The 21,222-nt window shown below is 39.9% G+C and overlaps 1 protein-coding gene across 3 annotated transcripts; it reads left to right on the top strand.

Moving 5' to 3' along the window:
* The first annotated feature begins 963 nt into the window (after positions 1–963).
* GTF2A2 (general transcription factor IIA subunit 2) lies at positions 964–19,534 on the top strand. Of its 3 annotated transcripts, XM_025390740.1 has the most exons (6): positions 1,018–1,095; positions 1,467–1,688; positions 6,189–6,309; positions 7,596–7,700; positions 15,887–16,013; positions 18,483–19,534. In XM_025390740.1, exons 3-6 carry the CDS (start codon positions 6,238–6,240, stop codon positions 18,506–18,508), a joined length of 330 nt encoding a protein of 109 aa, XP_025246525.1. In that variant the 5' UTR covers positions 1,018–1,095; positions 1,467–1,688; positions 6,189–6,237; the 3' UTR covers positions 18,509–19,534. The 3 variants fall into 3 exon arrangements, with proteins under 3 accessions (XP_025246522.1, XP_025246525.1, XP_025246524.1); XM_025390737.1 differs by lacking the exon at positions 1,467–1,688 and having other exon boundaries at positions 964–1,095; XM_025390739.1 differs by lacking the exons at positions 1,018–1,095; positions 1,467–1,688 and adding an exon at positions 1,260–1,376.
* The last annotated feature ends 1,688 nt before the right edge of the window (positions 19,535–21,222 follow it).

Genomic DNA, 21,222 nt, shown 5'->3' with positions numbered 1-21,222 from the left:
ACTCGGTAAATGTTTTCTGGGGTTTTTTTTTTTTTTGCATGTACTCGAATCGCTATTCAGCTATTTTGTAGGATAAACTGCTCTACACATTACTGCTGCATTTAAGCCAGTGTACCATGCACCCTGACACCTAATTTGTGATTTTGCAAACTCGAAATTCATATTGAAGTATTTCTCTTGCATATTAGATGCAAATGTTAAATATAACTTCTCCCAAATTAAGTTATTTATGAACCAGTCACAGACTAAAAGCTTTGCCTGACTAAATGGATTGCAGCCCTGTTTCGAGGGGTAAAGAAGATGCCCTGCTATAATTTTTTTTTTTTTTTTTTTTTTTTTTTGAGACGGAGTTTCGCTCTCGTTTCCCAGGCTGGAGTGCAGTGGCGCGATCTCAGCTGATTGCAACCTCCACTTCCCAGGTACAAGCGATTCTCCTGTCTCAGCCTCTCAAGTAGCTCGGATTACAGGCATGCGCCACCACGCCCGGATAATTTTTTTGTATTTAGTAGAGGGGGGGGTTTCACCAGGTTAGGCTGGTCGCGAACTCTCCTGACCTCCGGGTAATCCACCCGCCTCAGCCTCCCAAAGTGCTGGGATTACAGGCGTGCGCCACCGCGCCCGGCCCCTGCGATAATCTTTTCAGAATTCGTCTGCGAGGTCTTCAACAGTGTTACCCTGAATACACTTCCGGCATGAAATATGAATGCCCTACATTTCTTAAATTGTGCATCTAACAGTGGAGAAGATTACTCTCTAAAAATTGTAAGTTCCTTAGGAACGATTTAGTAAACCTGGTGAATTACTCGAACAGTGCGCCTGTCCACCACTTTAAGGCTTGAAGCTCCAGCCCAACGCCCCTCCTTCCATCTCCACGCCCTTCCCTGACAAGGCTTGAGTGGCGGGCGAGAGCAGGGCTGGGCGGGGCTCCCGGCCCCCTGGCGGGTGTCACTTCCAGGTTCCGCTAGCACTTCCGGGTCGGCCACCCAGTTCTGCGGTTTCTGCGGCGGCTGGAGAGGTGGTCGGGGAAGTAGGAACCTCCTGCCAGGCTCGTGGCGGCTTCTTTCCGCTCCGCGGCGGGAAGCGCCTTCCCCACAGGTAGTGGGTTAGGGAGGGCAGGGTTAGGGAGGGAAGCAGGGCCGCGCTTCCTGCCGCCCCTTCGGAGTCTGGGTGCGTTGGTCGGGTAGTCTCTGAGGGCCGTTCGCTCCTGGGATCGGCCCGTTACCGACCGTTGCCGGCAAGGCCCCGCGGCCGGCACCGGAGAAGGGCGGCGAGGCGGCGGGGAAGGTCGCGTCCCGCGCGGGAGGCTCGTCGTCCAAGGGGCGCCCACAGAACCCACCTGGGAGAGGTCCTCAGCCCACCGCCGTGTTTTCAGCCAGGTGAATGTCTTAAAGCATCCAGTAGCGCCCTGTGGGTTTTGCCGAATTTTGGAGAGCATTTTTTAAATGTCTCCTTCCTGTGCTTTATAGCTTGTTGTTTGAAGTCTGCCTTCCAACTTTCTTCGTGCGAACTCCGACAAAAGGAACGAATTTTAAACTGGGTGGTTTAATCAAAAAGTGCTAGGACGAATTACTTCCCAATTTGGAGACTTAAAATTTTCTGAACTGCAAAACAAGAAGGGAACAATAAATTTCTGTGGCTGATACCACGTCTAAAAGATTAGAACACTTCGCAAGGAATTTTTAAAGAATGTAAGGACACTGAAATCAGTAGTTTTAACAAACGTTTAAATAACGCATAGCTGTTTTCTAGATAAACTCTTAAATTTGTCAAATGGGACGCGATGCACGACTCTGTATTCCTACTTTGCAAAGTTTTTATCTCTCTGTTGGGACTTCTTGCCCTTTTTAACCCCCTCTCCCCTCCCACACACACATTATACTTACTGCTGTCTGCCTTCGTTTATTGAACAGATTTTTTTGTTTTTGTTTTTTGGCTCCCATTGTGTGCCAGGTACTGTTCTAGACGCCTAGTTTACTTAAATGAACAAAAGAAAAAGCTTTGCCCTCATGGAGCTTACATTTTATTAGTGGATGCAGAAAATAAATGTAAAATAAATATATAATGGTGTTAGAAGGTGATGGTGCCATCAAAAAAAAAGAAAGATAAAGGAGTACGGGAAAGTTCCAGAGTGGAGGTGGGAACTGGTATTTTAAAGACGATGGTGGTTAGTTTAAGCCTCATTTAGTAGGTGTTATTTGAGCAAAGACTTGAAGGAATTAAGAAAATTAGCTAAGTAAATACCAGGAAGAGCGTTCAGGCAGATAGGAAAACCAATACAAAGGCTTTTAGGCCTGTCATGTTTGAGGAATAGCAAGGAAGCCAGTGTATCTGGAGAGGGATGAGCAAGAGTTTTGGGGGTGGAGGGACAAGAAGATAAAGTCAGAGATCATGGGTAGCCGGATCATTGTAAAGGCTGATAGAAGTCATGGGAGATTTTGAATAGAGGAGAGGTGTGTTCTAACTGAAGTTTTAGAAGATCACCCTGGCGGCTGTGAGTTGTGATTAGAGTGTAGGGGTGAGTGTAGAAGCAGGGAAATCATTTAGGAGATTTTTGCAGTAATCCAGATGACGACGAGAGTGGCCCAGGCCAGGGTGATAAACCGTGGAGATGGTGAGAAATGGCTGGATTCTGATTGCATTTTGAAGGTAGGCCTTACAGGATTTGCTAGGAATTAGATATGGTGAGTGAGATAGAGGAAGTGGAGGATGACTTCAGAGGTTTGTCCAAGCTTGTAGAAGTATGGAGTTATTTAAGCCACGATGCAAAAGGTAACAAGTAGAGATGTTGAGTAGGCAGCTAGATCCAGGAGTAAGAAGTTCTATGCTGTATGAATTTGGGGATGATCAACGGTGGTATTTAAACCATGAGAATAAATGTTATCAGTAAGGAATGGGTGTAGACAGAAAGCAGCAGAGGACCAAGGACTGTGTCCTGTGATATTAAGAGTTTGGGGAAAATGGGATCAACCAGCAAACAATATTAAGAAGGATGAACTTGTGAGTTAGGACAATCCAAAAAGGGCAGTGTCCCATAAACCAAGCTAAGATCCTTTACGAAAGAGGAGGGAGTACTCAGGTGTGTCCAATATTCTGATGGAGGCTAGAGAACTAGCTTTAGCAGTGCCATTGATGACCTTCCCCAACCTGTTTCCTTAGAGTGCTAGAGGCAAAAATGAGCTTAAGAGAAGATGGGAAAAAAGGAATTGGGAGACAGTGAATACAGACAAAACTAAGGGATTTTGCTGCAAAGGGGAACTGAGAAATAGGGTGTAGCTGGCAGGGGATGTGGGTTCAGGGCTTTTTGTTTTGTTTTACTTTTTAAGGTGGAAGAAGTAGCCACCTGTTTGTTTGCTAATGGAAATGATCCACAGAGAGGGAAAATTTGAAGGTGAGGGAGAGAAGTAACAACTGAATTGTCAGAACAATATCCTTGAGTGAACTAGAAGACAATGCCTAATACAAAGGTAGAAGGATTGGATTTAGAGAAATATAGGTATAAAGTTCAACTATAGTGACAGGAAGGCAGAGTATATGGGTACAGGTTGGGCTTCCCAAATCCAAAATGCTCCAAAATCCAAAATTTTGAGCACCGACATGACACTGAAAGGAAATGCTCTTGGAGCATTCCAGAGCTTGAATTTGGGGTACTCAACGCATAAGTATATACGCTGCAGATATTCTAAAATCCAAAACACTTCAGGTCCCCAGCATTTCAGATAAGGAATGCTCAACCTGTATAGCTATTGGTAGGTAGCTGGATGTGTCTGTGAGTCTGGAAGTTACTGCTTCAGTTTCCTCAGTAAAGTGGAATACTTTGTGTCGTACTCAGATATTTCTAATATATTAGCACTCTGACATACTACCAAATAATTCACTCAACAAATAATGCATACTACATATGTTGTTCTAGTTGGTAAATATGTAACTGAACAAAAGTCCCTGTCTTCACTGGGTCATCTATTTTAGTAGATGGAGACAGAATAAGCGTATATATGTCAGCTTCAGTTATGGGTATGAATGAAAATAAAGCAGTGTGAGGAAGAAGGGAGGTAATTATTTCTTATAGGTTGATTATAGAAGGCCTTTCTGATGAGGTAATGTTTGACCCAGAGATCTGAATCAAATGAGGGAGTGAACTATGCAGGTATCTGGGAAGAATAGTGTCAGGAGAAAGAACCACCACCACAAAGGCCTTCAAGCAGGATCATGCTTCTCATGTCAAAGAACAGCAGGGGACCATTATGACCACAGCAGAGTGGGAGGGTGAGTGGGTGAAGATAGGGAAGTAGGTATTGGGGGGCCCAAATCACATAGGCCTTCCAAACCAGGGACTCTGGTTTTCAGTGAGATGGGATGCTGCTATTGGTGGGTTTGAATAGACCAGTGATGTGATTTGCCTTATGTTTTAAAGTCTTAGTGTGGCTGCTATGAGGGTGGGGTTGGGGTAGGCAAGAGTGGAAATAAGGAGACCATGAGTTATCACATTAACTTTGGTGACAGATGATGGTGACTTAGGGTAATAGCATTGAAGATGGTAGAAGCTGTCAGATTCTGGCTATAGTTAGAAGGAAGAGCTGAAAGGTTGGCTGATGGATGCCAAGTAAGAAAGAAAGAAGTTACTCTTGACTCTAAGGTTTTTGAGCTGTTACAGAAAGACTAGATTTACTGTTTATTGAGGTAAGACTGAGGACAGAGCATATTTGCAAGAGTAGCATCAGGAACATGGTTTTTGACAAATTGAATTTGAGCTACCTACTTGATACTTTTATCCAATGTCAAGCAGGCAGTTTTATATATGGGTACAAAGGAAGAATTGAGCGCTGGAGATACAAATTTGGGAGTCATCCCCAGATAGTACATAGTATTTAAAGCCGTAAGTGTGGATGAGGTAACTAAGGGAGTAAAGTATGTGGAGTATAGAGGACTCAAGAAAACTTAGGGCAGTTCAACAGTTAGAAGTCAGGGAGCTGAGGAGGAACCAGCAAAAGAAAATAAGAAATACAGTGGTATCCAGTGACATGAGAGAACTGAGAGTAGTGTCTCAAAGCCAAGAAGGCAGAAGTGATCTGTTGTATCCAATGCTAGCAAGGTATGAAATGTAAGGACTGATGGCTGCCCATTATTTTTGCTGAGTTTTACCTGATGATTGCTTCTCAAATGTATTTTCCCCCGTCCATCTCCAGACTGAAAATGCCATGAGGTCAAGATCTTACACCTGACGTGTAGTGGAAGCTCAGTAAATGTTTATTTACTCTGTACTGCTGCCACCCTTTTCAAGCCCCCATCCCTCATCTGTTTCTAAATCTCGCACTCAAGCCCAGCTGTCTGACCTTTCCTGACTAAAATGCTTCAGTGGCTCCCCACTCTTTGCTCCTATCCTGCCAAACAATTCCATCTATGCTGTCTCTTTCAGCTTCATCTCCTGCCACTCCCTGTTCATACTTATGCCCTGATAATGTAGAACAGTTTATGTTTTTCCCTACAAACATTTCATCCTTCCATGGCTTTACTTATTCTATTCTGTCAGCCTCTGGAATGACTTCCCTCCTCTGCTTGGCTAAAGTCTAGCTTAAGGAACTTGGAAGCTTTTCTGAGCCAGCTCAGTCTACAGGCAGCCTCTATGGTATGCTTTGTATCTTTATCACAGTTCTTATACTGAATTGAATCTTTTTGTATGTATGTTACATTCTTTAGCGTATAAATTTTTAGGATTTGGGAGCATGTCTTTAATCATCATCTTCTCCCTGGAACCTGTCACAGTGCCATCCTCTTGGTAGGCACTCTGTGAATACTGAATTTAGAGAGAACAGGAAAATAAAGGGGCAGACATGCAAATATGAGCTGCAGATTTTACCAGTGACTTGACAGCAGGTAGAAAGGATAGTACATGGAAAATTCTAGACTAAGTCAGAAGGCAGATATTTGAAGGAAATGGAAAAGACTTTTTAATAAATATAACATCTATACTGCATAAAGGAGTATGAATGCCTATGTCAAAATCACAGGGAAAAAAACTGGAAAATCATTTGTAGCTATTCCTTGTAATTCTAAAATGATTATATAGTAATTTGCAACCTCTAAGCATTCTCCTAGTTCTATATTAGAATATTTGAAGTAGATGATATTATATACATAATTTATGATGTTACAGTATGATCTTTTTTAACAATTTTATATTAAATTTTTAGGACATCAATGCAAGCTTGAATAAGAAAAGCAAATTCTTCCTCCTAAGCCATGGCATATCAGTTATACAGAAATACCACTTTGGGAAACAGTCTTCAGGAGAGCCTAGATGAGCTCATACAGGTGGGAGACTGAATTAAAAATCAAACACTTTTATCTAGATGGGTTTACAGTAATTCTTGTCATATCACTTAAGCAAAGAGATATGAGGTAAAATATCTTGGACTGTTTAACCCAGCAAGTCAGTAACACTGATCAAATAACCTCAAATTCTTGTTTATTACACTGTCCTGACAACAGGACACAAAATATGATTGAATGGTATCATTAAATATAACTAAATCTGGGTATGTGCAGTGTTTCACACCTCTAATCCCAGCACTTTAGGAGGACAAGGTGGAAGGATCGCTTGAGGCCAGAAGTTTGAGAGCAGCTTAGGCAACATAGCCACCACCTATCTCCACAAAAAATAAAAAACTTAGTTTGGTGTGGTTGCGCATGCCTATAGTCCCAGTTACTCAGGAGGCTGAGTAAACTCTTGAACCCAAGAGTTTGAGGCTTAAGTGCGCTATGATGGTACCACTGCACTCCAGCCTTGGTGACAGAGCAAGACCCTGCCTCTAAATAAATAAAGTTAAATCTTCAGAAATTTTTGTTCTACATAAAAATTGAGACTGTTGGTTTCCCCCTTCTCAAATTTAGGGAAGAAAGTCATAATTCTTTTTAGCTTTAAGGTAATTTTATCCAGTTTAATAAAGTCTTCTGAGATTTACAAGTCTGAATTTATATTTCAATTTTGAGAAAATTAACCCTTCTATATAATTCTCCCAAATAAAACCATATTAAGTATTTCCGACTGGGCACAGTGGCTCACGCCTGTAATCCCAGCACTTTGGGAGCCCAAGTCACGTGGATTACCTGAGGTCGAGAGTTAGAGACCAGACTGACCAATGTGGAGAAACCCTGTCTCTACTAAAAATACAAAATTAGCCAGGTGTGGTGGTGCACACCTGTAATCCCAGCTACTTGGGAGACTGAGGCAGGAGAATCGCTCGAACCCGGGAGGCAGAGGTTGTGGTGAGCCGAGATCACGCCACTGCACTCTAGCCTGGGCATCAAGAGCAAAACTCCGTCTCACAAAACAGGAAAAAAAAAAAAAAGACAAAGTTTTGTTCTGGCTTTGTAACATCACTGTGTGTTTTCTTTTCAAGATTGATTGTGTCGAGATAGTACAAAAGATATCTTCAAGCTTTGCTGCTTCATCAGTTATGGCAAAGGAGATAAAGGAATTCTAGTTTAGAGGCTTTGGTTAACCTCAGTTAAATTTTAGATGATAATTTGTATATTTTTATTTACTTTGTCTTTAATGTTCTTCCCTAAGCGGATTTATGACCTTTACCTTTTCTCAGTCTCAACAGATCACCCCCCAACTTGCCCTTCAAGTTCTACTTCAGTTTGATAAGGCTATAAATTCAGCATTGGCTCAGAGGGTCAGGAACAGAGTCAATTTCAGGGTAAGGATATTTTCCTGAATCTAGAAGCCTATACCAATGGTTGGTAAAACAGTGGGGTTTTTTTTAGGACCCCTACATATTTGTTAATCATAGGAAGAGGTGGCTTTAATCAGTTTTTGGAACTTGTTTTATAATAACTAAATTATACTTTTCAATCAACTATATATTACACTAAGTTGGTCCACTTAATGTGAGATACAGAGATGTTTTTAGATTTTTATTTCATTGTTTCATAAATCAGCCTTTGTATGTTTGGCTACCTTCCCTGAAGAGTTACTGAGATTCCAAACACCTGAAATATTATCTGCAGGATTAAAGGTAAGTGGCAGAGTAATCCCCAAGGTTCTGTTACGGTTTTCAAACTCTGGCCTTTCCCCATTCCAGGGAAGTAGAGTTATTTCTAGAAACTTCATGTTGCCTCCCTCCTACTCTTAGGTAACTTGGCTGATAAAAAACCTGATCTCTAGTGATAGATAACAGTCCATTCTGGTAGCTTGGTCTCACTTGAGTCACTTATACTTTGAATAGTAGTAATCCAAAGCTGGATAAAATTATCTCTCTCAATTTCCTGATAACTTCAGATTAAGGACCCATTGAAAGAGTCATGGTGCAACAGAAAGAATTTTACCACATTATGGTATTGATGGACTCATATAGTATATGATGATGTTTGGTTATTACTTATCTAACTATGCTTATATTGTATTATAAGGCATAACCTATATAAATATGGTCAAAAGAAGGTTAAAATATGGTTAACAACCAAAATTTGATCATTAATTAACATCTGCCTACTTTATTTGGTACTTAAACATTCAATAAACAGTTTGAGTGTCTATTAACATACCAGGCACGCTCTAGATACACAGAGATGAAAAGATAACATACCAGGCATGTTCTAGATACTCAGAGATGAACAAGATAGACAAAACCCCATTTGACTTAAATAAGTCTCATGTATCAGTTTCATGTGCCGAAAAATTATCTGGAGTAAAATATGCCTTCAAGACTATATAATTTGACCAGTGGATCCATGAATTTTTAACAGTAATGATTCTGCCAAAAGTAGTTTGGTTTTTTTAATATACCCATATGCAGAAGTCTGCCCAGATGATCTATGTTAATACATAAATTTTGCTCTAGTAAGAAATTTGGTGGACTGCTTATCAGAGGCAATGTAGTTCACAACGCCTAACTAGTCATCTTCTAGGTGCATTATTGTAGGTTTCTAGTTTGGATTTCTTTAGCTACAGTTAAAGTAATTTGACATTTACATTTATCTTGCACAGTGTTTTGTAAGTTTTGTCTGTTTTCCAAAAGCTATATATATAATTGCTCTCAGCCTTGATCAGAACTTTTCCATTCTTTCGTTTTATTTTCCTGCTGCTGCTATTCTAGCTCAGGCTTTTATCACCCTACTCCTGGGTTATAGCCAACTTGATCCATTTTAAGTCCAGAATGTTTGCAAATGACATTCTGTTTAGCTTAGTGTAGCATATGGCTGAGACAAAAGAGATAATAGTTAGAAATATCTAATTTTCAGAGCCATTTTGCTAGATCAAATTTAAGTATATATTTTTCGTTTATAATTTGCTGACCTAGCAGTGAGAAGCATCCTTTACAAAAATAGAATAGTTCTATATAGCATGTTAAATTGTTTTTGTTTTAAATCCTTTTATGGGTTCCATATAAGTGAAATTATTTAGTAGAGTATTATAGGAGAAAATCCTCTTAAGTATGAGAGCTAAGGTTTTAATCATTTATATGTTTTAATTTATTAGTTAAAAAACCTAAATATATGTACCATGGAGCTTGAACTGAATTAATTTTTAGGGAGAAAATTCAGATTGAAGTAGTATGTATAACTAGGCTTTTATTTTGTTTTCTTTTTTTTTTTGAGACGAAGTCTTGTTCTGTTACCCAGGCTGGAATGCAGTGGTGCAATCTCGGCTCACTGCAACCTCTGCCTCCTGGGTTCAAGCGATAATAGCTGGGATTATAGGCGCGTGCCACAACGCCCGGCTAGTTTTTGTATATTTAGTAGAGATGGGGTTTCACCATGTTGGCCAGGCTGGTCTCGAACTCCTGACTCGGCCTCTCAAAGTGCTGGAATTACAGGTGTGAGCCACCCCACACAGCCATAAGTAGGCTTTTAAGGAGCCATTGTATGTTTTTGGGAGAACATATTCCCATAGATAAAAGTAATGGTTACTTAAACTTTATAGTGTTGACAGTAATTAAACAAGCATTAAAAGATTTTTATAGTGTTTAAAATTTTTAAGTTTAAAATTTAAAGTTTAAAAGATTTAAACTTTATAGTGTTGACAGTAATTAAACAAGCATTGAAAGATTGAATGCCATACCCCCAAAAAATAAGATTTAGTGATCAAGAAAAATAGCCCTTCTAACAAAACTGAAGGTTTGCTTTTCACTGTTTTTTGATGTTTCTATAACAAACATTTATTATATAACTTTTAAGGTGTTCTTTTAGGCTGGGCACGGTGGCTCATGCCCTGTAACCCCAGCACTTTGGGAGGCTGAGGCGAGCAGATCACTTGAGGTCAGGAATTTGAGACCAGCCTGGCCAACACAGTGAAGCCTCGTCTCTATTAAAATGAGCCGGACGTGGTGGTGCACGCGTGTAGTCCCAGCTACTTGGAAGGCTGAGGCAGGAGAATCGCTTGAATCCAGGAGGCAGAGGTTGCAGTGAGCCAATATCACACCACTGCACTCTAGCCTGGGCGACAGAATGAGACTGCATCTCAAAAAAAAAAAAAAAAAAACCCAAAAACTTGTTGTCCAGTTGTGGATACATGTAAAACCAAAAATGTATTTATTAAAAGTGCATTGAAGATACAATTTGGCCAAATGATTAAGTGTTAAAAGTAATATTTGACCAAAGCCAAATATCTACTTATAGAAGGAACTTTTTGAATTTAAAGAATTCAAAATTTCACTTTGAAAATTATAATTATCAGGCAGCTCAAGCCTGTAATCCCAGCGGGTTGGGAGGCCAAAGCGGGAGGATCACTTGAGGGCAGTTCAAGACCAGTCTGCGAAATACAGTGAAACCCTGTCCCTACGAACAAACAAATAAATAAATAAAGTAGCTGGGTGTGATGGTGTGTGCCCATAGTCCTAGCTACTTGGGAGGCTGAGGTGATAGGGTGGCTTGAGCCCAGGAGGTTGTGGCTGCAGTGAGCCATGATCATGCCATTTCCTTTCAGCCTGGGTGACACAGCTAGACCCTGCCTCAAAAAAAAAAAACTATATGTATATATGTATAAACACATAAATTATATAATATTTATAATTATATAATATATGCACATATAAACTGAAAGACATGTATATATTATATAATGTTTGTAATTACATAATTATAGACTATATGTGTATATATACTATATACATATATAAACTTAGTTTTTATACTAGAGATACTGAATGGATTCTGACTTTCAAATGAAGAGAGTAAAAAAGCAAGATATTTAAATAACTAAAAATTGTATACAGAAAAGCTTATTTCATGTTAGAGATTCTAGTTCAAATTATTCTAAAAAGATTTAAAGCTTATATCATGTTAGAGATTCTAGTTCAAATTATTCTAAAAAGATTAATCTCTTACATTTAACTTTTTAAAAACATGTGTTGGCTCAAAAGTTACCTAGCTAATGTGCTCTTTGATATTGTCAACTTAATTTTCATCTACAATTGGAAGGCATTTAATAACTTTTATTTAATATCTTTCAGTCAAGATTTGTAGCGTTTTATTTTTGCAGTAAAATAAATGAAGTATATAAAGTTACACCGCAACTAATGGAATTTTAGCATATGATATGTAAGATTTTTCACTCCAGTCTACATCTAAAATGCTTTATTTATATTTGAAAGTGAATACTCACATACTGGCTCATAAATCCCAATGACTTGCTTTAAATTATTTACATAACATTATCAAATGAAAGTAATTTACTGCAAGCTAAGCTATGAGGACACAAAGGCATAAGAATGATACGACTTTGCGAACGAACTTTGGGGAAAGGGTAGGAGGGTGGCGAGGGATAAAAGACTACACATTTTGTAAAAGAGAAAGTAAGGCAAGGCACAGTGGTTCATGCCTGTAATCCCAGCACTTTGGAAGGCCAAGGCAGGCAGACCACCTGAGGTCAGGAGTTCAAGACCAGCCTGACCAACATGGTGAAACCCCGTGTCTACTAAAAATACAAAAATTAGCTGGGTGTGGTGGTGCTACATGCCTGTAGTCCCAGCTATTCGGAGGCCAAGGCAGGAGAATCACTTGAACCCAGGCGGTGGAGGTTGCAGTAAGCCGAGATCACACCACTGCACTCCAGCCTGGGCAACACAGCAAGACTCGGTCTCAAAAAAAGAAAGTAATATACACACTTCTTTTTTTTTTTTTCTTTTTTAAGATGGAGTCTTACTCTGTCACTCAAGGTGGAGTGCAATGGCGTGATCTCACCTCACTGTGACACCCACCTCCCAGGTTCAAGCGATTCTCCAACCTCAACCTCCCAAGTAGCTGGGATTACAGGCACCCACCATCATACCTGCCTTATTTTTATATTTATGTAGGGGTTTCACCATGTTGACCAGGCTGGTCTTGAACTCCTCACCTCAGTGACTCTCCTACCTCAGCCTCCCAAAGTGCTGGGATTACAGATGTGAGCCACCACACCTGGCCAGTAATATACACACTCTTAAGATCATGGATTACACACACATTCAGAATGCTGGAAATGAACATTGAGTTTGGCATCTAGCTGTTTAGCTTTCCAGAGGCTCAGACTGTAGCAAACTAGCAGATCTAATTTTCAGATATATTTTATAGGTTTACAATTTTGTGTCTTTTTCCCTTAATCATGGGTGATTTTCCATGTATTTATCACTCCACTGAAATTGCTGTTCCCAAGTTATTTTTGCTAAATCTAATGCATCATTTGTAATGCTATTGATTATTCTTTTTTAAAAACCCCTATTTCCCTTGAAACCATACTGTGTGAGCTTTTCTCCTATTCCCTGGCCTTTTACTCTCAGACTCCTTTGTAGTTCTGTCTCTGCTTATCATTTAATTGTTGGTATTTCTTAGGGTTATAGAGTGCCCCCACTATCCTTGGTCTCATCCAATCCTCTGGCTTTGGTTAAAGTGAATATCATGTTCTCATGCTTTCTGCTATACTCCAACTACTTATTGGACATCATGACTTAGATATACCTGAAATTCAACAAGTTCCAAATTTAACTTTACTCCCAAACCAGCTTTTTCTGTGAATGCATTGACATTCAAGCCAGAGACTTGGGAGTTACCGTGGATTTCTGTGTTCCCCAACCCCACCATATTTATAGTTGTCCATTCCTACCGGTCCTACCTTTTAAAGTCTCTCCATTTCTATTGATCCCTTTATTATTACTGTAGTAAAGCCACTTTCACCTCTCTGATTCACGCAGCTAACAGACATCAGCTTCATAGCTGGTCTTACTTCCTTTAGTCATACTCCTGTCTAATCCATTCTTTATGTCATTACCAAAACTGCAAATCTGATCAGACTCTTCTGCTTAAAATCTTTCACTGACCTCCCAGTACCATTAGGATGGGGCAAAGGTTTTCCAAGTTTCTCCTTTATCTTAGGACCTCCTGATGTGTTCTGTTTTCTGGAATTGACCACCCCATTCCAAGTGTTTGTCTTCCTTTCCATTATCCCTCCTCTCCATTGACTCTTATTCTTTAGTACTCAACTTAAACTTCACTTTTTGAGAGCAGCTGTCTGCCTTGTGTCCTCCATACCCTTGAGTGCCTTTGCTCTACTCACAGTACCCACTCACTTACTCTTTCATAGCACTGTTATACTATGTATTTACTTGTTTGAATGATCTCCCTGCTAAACTCAGCTCACCAGTGGCAGGGACCTGTGCTTAGCATTGTATCCTCAGAGGCCAGCATAGTCTAGCACACAGTAATTATTCATTTATTACATTCATTCATTCATAGCCATCAGTTTCCTTAATCATTCTCACTTGATAGACTATTTAGATTGAATCCAATTTTTGCTATTATAATAATATTGCACGGAGCATTTTTGTGCTTGGTGGTTTGTTTCTGAGTTGAAGATTTTAGGCATTTTAAGTGTTGCATACTAAATTTCCTGTGTGCCTATATGTGTGCATGTGTATATCTCGGGTTTTAATTGTATTCTGCTAGTGTCCATATATGACTTTCATCACATTCTTTTTAAAAATTTCCAGCTGGGCGTGGTGGCTCACACATTTAATCCCAGCACTTTGGGAGGCCGAGGTGGGCAGATCACCTGAGATCAGAAGTTTAAGACCAGCCTGGGCAACATGGCAAAACCCTGTGTCTACTAAAAATACAAAAGTTAGTCTGACGTGGTGGCAGATGCCTGTAATCCCAGCTACTTGGGAGGCTGAGGCAGGAGAATCGCTTGAACCCGGGAGACAGAGGTTGCAGTGAGCCAGAATCACGCCACTGCACTCCAACCTGGGCAACAGACTGAGACTCCATCCCAAAAAATAAAAATAGGCTGGGCATTGTGGCTCACGCCTGTAATTCCAACACTTTGGGAGGCCAAGGTGGGCAGATTACCTAAGGTCAAGAGTTTGAGATCAGCCTGGACAACATGGTGAAGCCCCATCTCTACTAAAAATACAAGAAGTAGCCAGGTGTGGTGGCCTACGCCTGTAGTCCCAGCTACTCTGGAGGCTGAGACAGGAGAATCACTTGAACCCAGGAAGCAGAGGTTGCAGTGAGCTGAGATTGCACCCCTGCACTCCAGCCTGGGCCACAGAATGAAACTCCATCTCCAAAAAAAAAAAAGTAAAAATTTCCTTTTGATGCTCAAGTATATATTCCTATTTTAAAAAAACAAAAACAAAACATAAAACATAATTAGAAGAATGTGTCGTGGGCATGGTGGCTCACACCTGTAATCCCAGCACTTTGGGAGGCCAAGGTGGGAGGATTGCTTGAGGCCAGAAGTTTGACTAGCCCGGCCAACATAGCAAGACCCTGTCTCTATTTTTAAAAAATATTAAAATAGGGTGGCGCAGTGACTCACACCTATAATCTCGGCGCTTTGGGAGGCCAAGGCGGGCAGATCATCTGAGGTCAGGAGTTTGAGACCAGCCTGGGCAGCATGGTGAAACCCTGTCTCTACTAAAAATACAAAAGTTAGCTAGGCGTGGTGGCGTACATCTGCAATCCCAGCTACTCAGGAGGCTGAGGCAGGAGAATAGCTTGAAGTTGGGAGGTGGAGGTTGCAGTGATCCAAGATCGCACCACTGCACTGCAACCTGGGCAACAGAGTAAGACTCGGTTTCAAAAAAAAAAAAAAAAATTACATAGGCCAGACGTGGTGGCTCACGCCTGTAATCCCAGCACTTTGGGAGGCTGAGGTGGGTGTATCACCTGAGGTCAGAGTTTGAGACCATCCTGGCCAACATGGTGAAAACCCATCTCTACTAAAAATACAAAAATTAGCTAGGTGTGGTTTCAGGTGCCTGTAGTGCCAGCTACTCAGGAGGCTGAAGCAGGAGAATCTCTTGAACCCGGGCGGCGGAGGTTGCAGTAAGCCAAGATCATGCCACTGTACTCCAGCGTGGCAACAGAGCGAGATTCCGTCTCAAAAAAATTTTTAATACGTATGAATAAATTATAAGTTTCTAAGGACAATGAATGTTGTAGACGTAGTGACTAATACAGTAATGCATCTGAGGCAAGTCACAGGATTAAAATTTAGTGTTTCTAGGAAGTCCCTGCTTTTGTACATTTGGAGAATTAACATACATAATAAAATATGTAACTTTTAACAAATATTTCCATAATAATTTGAATGAACTTTCATAATTTAGCCACATGAGGGCAGTAGAAATCCAAATGCAAGTTTTTATTTTATATTTCAGGTAAGTAATTTGCAATGGAGACTGAAAATAGAGTGCCAACTAAAATATTTTTGAACTCTTCCCTTAGCAAATTTGTCTGGCTTTTTGTTTGTTTGTTTTAAGTAGCTGGGATTAAAGTTAAGGAAAATCTTAAGCATTAAACTTATTAACAATTATGTTCTTGGTAGCCAAGATCTCTTAAATTGCTTTGGAGAAAAATGTGAGGGGAAAAAACGTTTCATGGTATTTCTAAATGTTTTGTTTTAAAGGGCTCTCTAAATACGTACAGATTCTGCGATAATGTGTGGACTTTTGTATTGAATGATGTTGAATTCAGAGAGGTGACAGAACTTATTAAAGTGGATAAAGTGAAAATTGTAGCCTGTGATGGTAAAAGTAAGTGCTTGCCTTATTTCTGTGAAAGCAAATCTACTTGAAACCTTGTTTTTATGAGCCTTTAGAAGATCTGCATCCATATGGAAAGCCTAAGGGGGAAAATGGCCCAGTGATCAATTCCCAGATACAGCCCAGGCTTCTGTCTCAGCTAAATTCTGAATTATGTATCTCAAACAGGGCTCTTACTGACTTTAGGTGGATACATTTCAAATGACAGATAGACTACTTACACAGATTGGATTTGTGTGGGGAAAAAAAATAAGCAAATTAATAAGTATTTCTTCCCTATTTCCGTTACAAATTTTAAGTGTTTATCAGGCTTTTCAGACACCTTTAAGAATTTTGACAATCCTGTGGTTTCTATGTTGCTGGATACCTGTAGATTTAAAGAGTTATTTTAAACAGGATTTTAATTAACCGTAAGAACTTTGGAGTCATGATGGTAGATATTCATCTAATCTGTTAAATATGACATGTGCAAGTGAATTTTTCACACCAGACCTAGAAACTTCTTCAGGTCCTTAAATGTTTCAAAAGCTATACACCTCTAATTTCTGTTTCATGATTAGTTATTTCCTTTTTGCTAAGTATATTTTAAATATACTTTATAATGGGAACCATTTGTGTTTAAACCTCTAATTTGTTTCATGATTAGTTATTTCCTTTTTGCTAAGTATATTTTAAATATACTTCATAATCTGAACCATTTGTGTTTAAGAGCAGCTAGTCTAGAAAGTGAATAGAAAAGACTGCTGCTCTTTGAGAGGGAGTTTTGAAAAGCAAAAGAAATGTAGAAAGTAATACCCTCCATTTCCCTGTTTGAGTTGGATTTGTTTTATGTATTTTGCACTTCCAAAGAAATGGCTAATCACTGAAGAGATGTAGAGAATACAAAAAAGCACATAGAAGAAATTCTCTGTAACACTACCTGATGGTGTTATAACTACCCTATTGAATATTATATAGCCTATTTTTTTTGCAAAAATGTATGTATATGTAGACATTTGTAAATATATTTTTCACTGAGTTTACTACCCTTAAGCCATTTTTTTTAAAGACAGAGTCTTGCTGTATTGCCCAGGCTGGTCTCAAACTCCTGGGCTCAGGCGACCTTCCCACCTCAGCCTCCCAAAGTGCTGGGATTACACACCTGAGCCCCTGCACTTAAGCCTGATTTTTAGTGGCTACATAAAAATTACACCTTCAGCCCTTTTTAAAGAAATAGTCTCTTCCAGATATCACAAAGTCTCTGAACCTAGCAACGTTACTGTTCGTGACTTGTTATAGTTCAGAAGGTTACCTAGGAATAATCATTCTAAGAATTTTGGGCATAGTAACTTTTTATTATAGTCATCAGATACATCTTTGTCATTACAGCAAGGAACAGTGTTATATTTGGGTCTTTTTAAAAGTCCTGTGAAGGTGGTGCTGTTTCCTGAATCATAACATTTCTATATTTGAAATTAGCCACATATGGCTAGCCAGTGGTTACTGTATTGGACAGAACCGATGTAGATTATTAGTAGTGTCAGTTTCAGTCATTGGAACCATACCGGAGAACCAAAAAGTCAGTAAATAAAGCCTCTGAACAAAATAAATATTGATGTATAATATCAAAATAATCCATGTAAAGGTATGTATTTTACTGATAGGAGCTCCCCTCTGGTAGTCCTTAGTGTGTGTTGCTCTTTACTGTACAAGATTGTTTTCCAAACTTCAGTGGATGAGGAGTAGCAGATCAGCCTTGTTTATTGCAGTAGTTTTTAAGGATTTTCTCCCGCTTCACAGTGTAGTAATTGATGTTCAGTGAGAAGATTGTTGACTCAAAGAAAGCTTAAATTGTATTCCATTTACTTTATATCTGCAGAAAAGAATGCAGTGTTAGAGGTTTGGGACAGTAGGCCAGGCGCGGTGGCTCACGCCTGTAATCCCAGCACTTTGGGAGGCCAAGTCGGGCAGATCACTTGAGGCCAGGAGTTCGAGACCAGCCTGGCCAACATGGTGAAACTCCATCTCTACTAAAAATAGAAAAATTAGCCAGGCGTGGTGGCGTCCGCCTGTAATCCCAGCTGCTCGGGAGGCTGAGGCAGGACAATTGCTTGAACCTGAGAGGTGGAGACTGCAGTGAGCTGAGATCACACCACTGCACTCCAGCCTGGACAACACAGTGTGACTCTGTAAAAGAAAAAAAGTGTTATATAACAATTACATGAACCAAATGTAGTTCAACTTGGTTTTACTCTAGTATGAATATGAGGAGCTAAGCAACTTTATATCTGCTTAAAAGAAGTTCTCAAGATATTTCCATCAAGATATTTCCATTGTCAGCTTCCCTCTTTAACCCTGCCCTCTGTTCTTCCCCACCCCTCAAGCCACCACCACTATTAGTCCTGTGTTCTACATTTTTGATAGTCTTAAAATAGTTAATTTTAAAATTAAATTGAATTTACTTTCTCTTTTGTTTCCTAGATACTGGCTCCAATACTACAGAATGAATAGAAAAAATATGGCTTTTTTATGCCATCTTCTGTTACTCATTGCTTTTGAAGAGAAGCATAGAAGAGACTTTTTATTTATTCTAGAATTGCAGAAATGACTACACTGTGCTATACCAGAGAATTCCAGTAGAAACTTATAACTCTGTAGCCTCTTACATCACCTTTATTATACAGCATGAAAAAAAAGACTTTTTTTTAATGACAAAAGTTGTTGCCTTCCTAAGAACCTTCTTTAATAAACTCATTTTAAAACTCTGAGTAGTAACTGGTGAAACTATTAAGGTAGCAATAGGAAGATATTAGATAATGCGTTTTCTCATTTCCTTTGCAAGGAAGATGATGCTCTTTCACAATGCTTAATTTCAATAAAGTCATGTTAGTTTTGTCAGTTGCAACTTTACCTGATGAAAGCATCAGCAGGGGCAAAACCAAATTCTGGATGGAATTTTATTAAGAAAATCCCTTGCTTTTTAAAATACAAAACCAAAGTTAATCATTGGTATAAAAAACCCAAGTACAACTTGATTAGGAAAAGTTAGACAATCATAACAAAAACAAAACCAAAAAACTTTCCTTCTTAGACCAGGTAACATGAGGAAGGGGGAAAAAAAACAACAAAATAGTCCCACCACCACATGACAGGTAAATTATTTCAACTCACCATTTGCTCCAAATTTCATACATTTTATCATGTACATGATACATTAGCCTTTATGTCAGTGGATTGTGCTTGCAGAAATACAGAAGTAGCATATTGACCCTAGGTGAGGAGTTTCTTACGTGGTTGACTGGATTGACCCAATTGGAGTAAAAGATTTTTGCTGTTACCTGGATGCTCCTGCAGTTGTTAGTCAGCATGCCACTGTAGGCCTTGACTCTCATGTTAAAACTTTTTGGCTAGGTACTGGTGGCTCACACCTGTAAGTAATCCCAGTACTTTGGGCGGCCGAGGCTGGAGGATGAGACCAGCCTGATCAACATAGACTGTCTTTACAATGAAAATAAAATTGTTTCATCCTCCAACTCATTCTATGCATGTATTTCCAGGTTCCCTTCCTGACCTCCACTACTACCCATTACATAGTCTGCTCCAGTTAAGCTTGAGAAAGAAACCAACGAGACCTATGATTTTTTAATATTTGGTTCTGCTGTTTCCTCCAATTTTCATGCCTTTCCTGTCAGCATCAAAATCCTACCCATCCTCCAAAACTTAAACCCAGTTGTATCTTGAGTGTAATCCATATTTCTTCCTTTCTGACCTCTTACAAACGAGTGATTTAAATACGTGAAAAGGCTGGGCACAGTGGCTCACGCGTGTAATCCCAGCACATTGGGGGGCCGAGGCAGGTGGATTGCTTGAGCTCAGCAGTTCAGGACCAACCTGACCAATATGATGAGATCCCTCTCTACTAAAAATTACAAGAAAAAAAAAGCCAGGCGTGATGGTGCATGCCTGTGGTTCCAGCTACTTGGGAGGCTGAGGTGGAAACATCAACACTTGAGCCAGGGAGACGAATGTTGCAGTGAGCCAAGATCATGCCACTGCCCTTCAGCCTGGGTGACAGTGAGACTCTGTCTCAAAAATTCATGAAAAAACAATAAAGGACAGAATATAAACCTTTTTGAGAACAGAGACAGTAATACATGTTTCTCCCAGAGGAGGGCAGGATAATCATTCAGATATGTTTATTTTGTATTACAGCTAACCTTTGAATAGTATTCTCACAAATGCTTACTAAACCCAAATATGCCAGGCACACAGACTAGAAAACTGCTATTGGAGTAGAATATGGAGTTCAATCCAGACTTTTCCCTTTTTTTTTTTTTTTGAGATGGAGTCTCATTCTGTCACCTGGGCTAGAGTGCAGTGGCACGATGTTGGCTCACTGCAACCTCCACCTCCTAGGTTCAAGAGATTCTCCTGTCTCAGCCTCTTGAGTAGCTGGGATTACAGCCACATGCCGCCATGCCTGACTAATTTATTTTAGTAGAGACGGGGTTTCACCGTGTTGCTCAGGCTGGTCTAGAACTGAGCTCAGGTAATCCACCCGCCTCGGCCTCCCAAAGTGCTGGGATTACAGGCATCAGCCACCGCACCCAGCCCAGACTTTTAAACATAGCTCTGTACTATGAAGTGCTCTGTATCTAGAGCTTTGCTCAGCATTATTTAGTGGGAGACCATCTCTGTGATGGGACAGGTATTTGTTTCAGGCTGACCGAAGTTGAGTCAGTTATAATGTTACAGTACTCATTTAGGTAACCGGTATGGAATACAACTAGGATTTTTACATTTCATCCATTGAAACCAGGTTTCACATTTAGCGTAGACATCATACATAAATACACTTCCACTTTTGCCTGGGCAGAGGAGCAGAAGTCAAAGCCTGGCATTTCCTCCTGTCACTTCTAATTATCGCGTACACATCACATGACTGACACGTGCACTGTGGTGTGTCTTCCAATCTTACCATAGTGTTACTCAAACCACTGGAATTAAAAGGGTCACAGCAAGTACATGTATCAGTTTGTCCCAGCTGGCCACAGGTTTCAGTGATAGAATCTTAGTTGCCTGTTGATTCCTCAAAGATCTAGAACCAGAAATACCATTTGACCCAGCAATCCCATTACTGGGTATATACCCAAAGGAATATAAATCATTTTAGTACACATACATGCACGTATGTTCATCACTGCAGCACTATTCACAATAG

Source organism: Theropithecus gelada, chromosome 7a (assembly GCF_003255815.1).
Source record: "Theropithecus gelada isolate Dixy chromosome 7a, Tgel_1.0, whole genome shotgun sequence".
NCBI classification, from domain to species: Eukaryota; Metazoa; Chordata; class Mammalia; order Primates; family Cercopithecidae; genus Theropithecus; species Theropithecus gelada.
The sequence above is the reverse complement of the archived record's forward strand: the minus strand, read 5'-3'. Positions and strand labels throughout refer to the sequence as shown.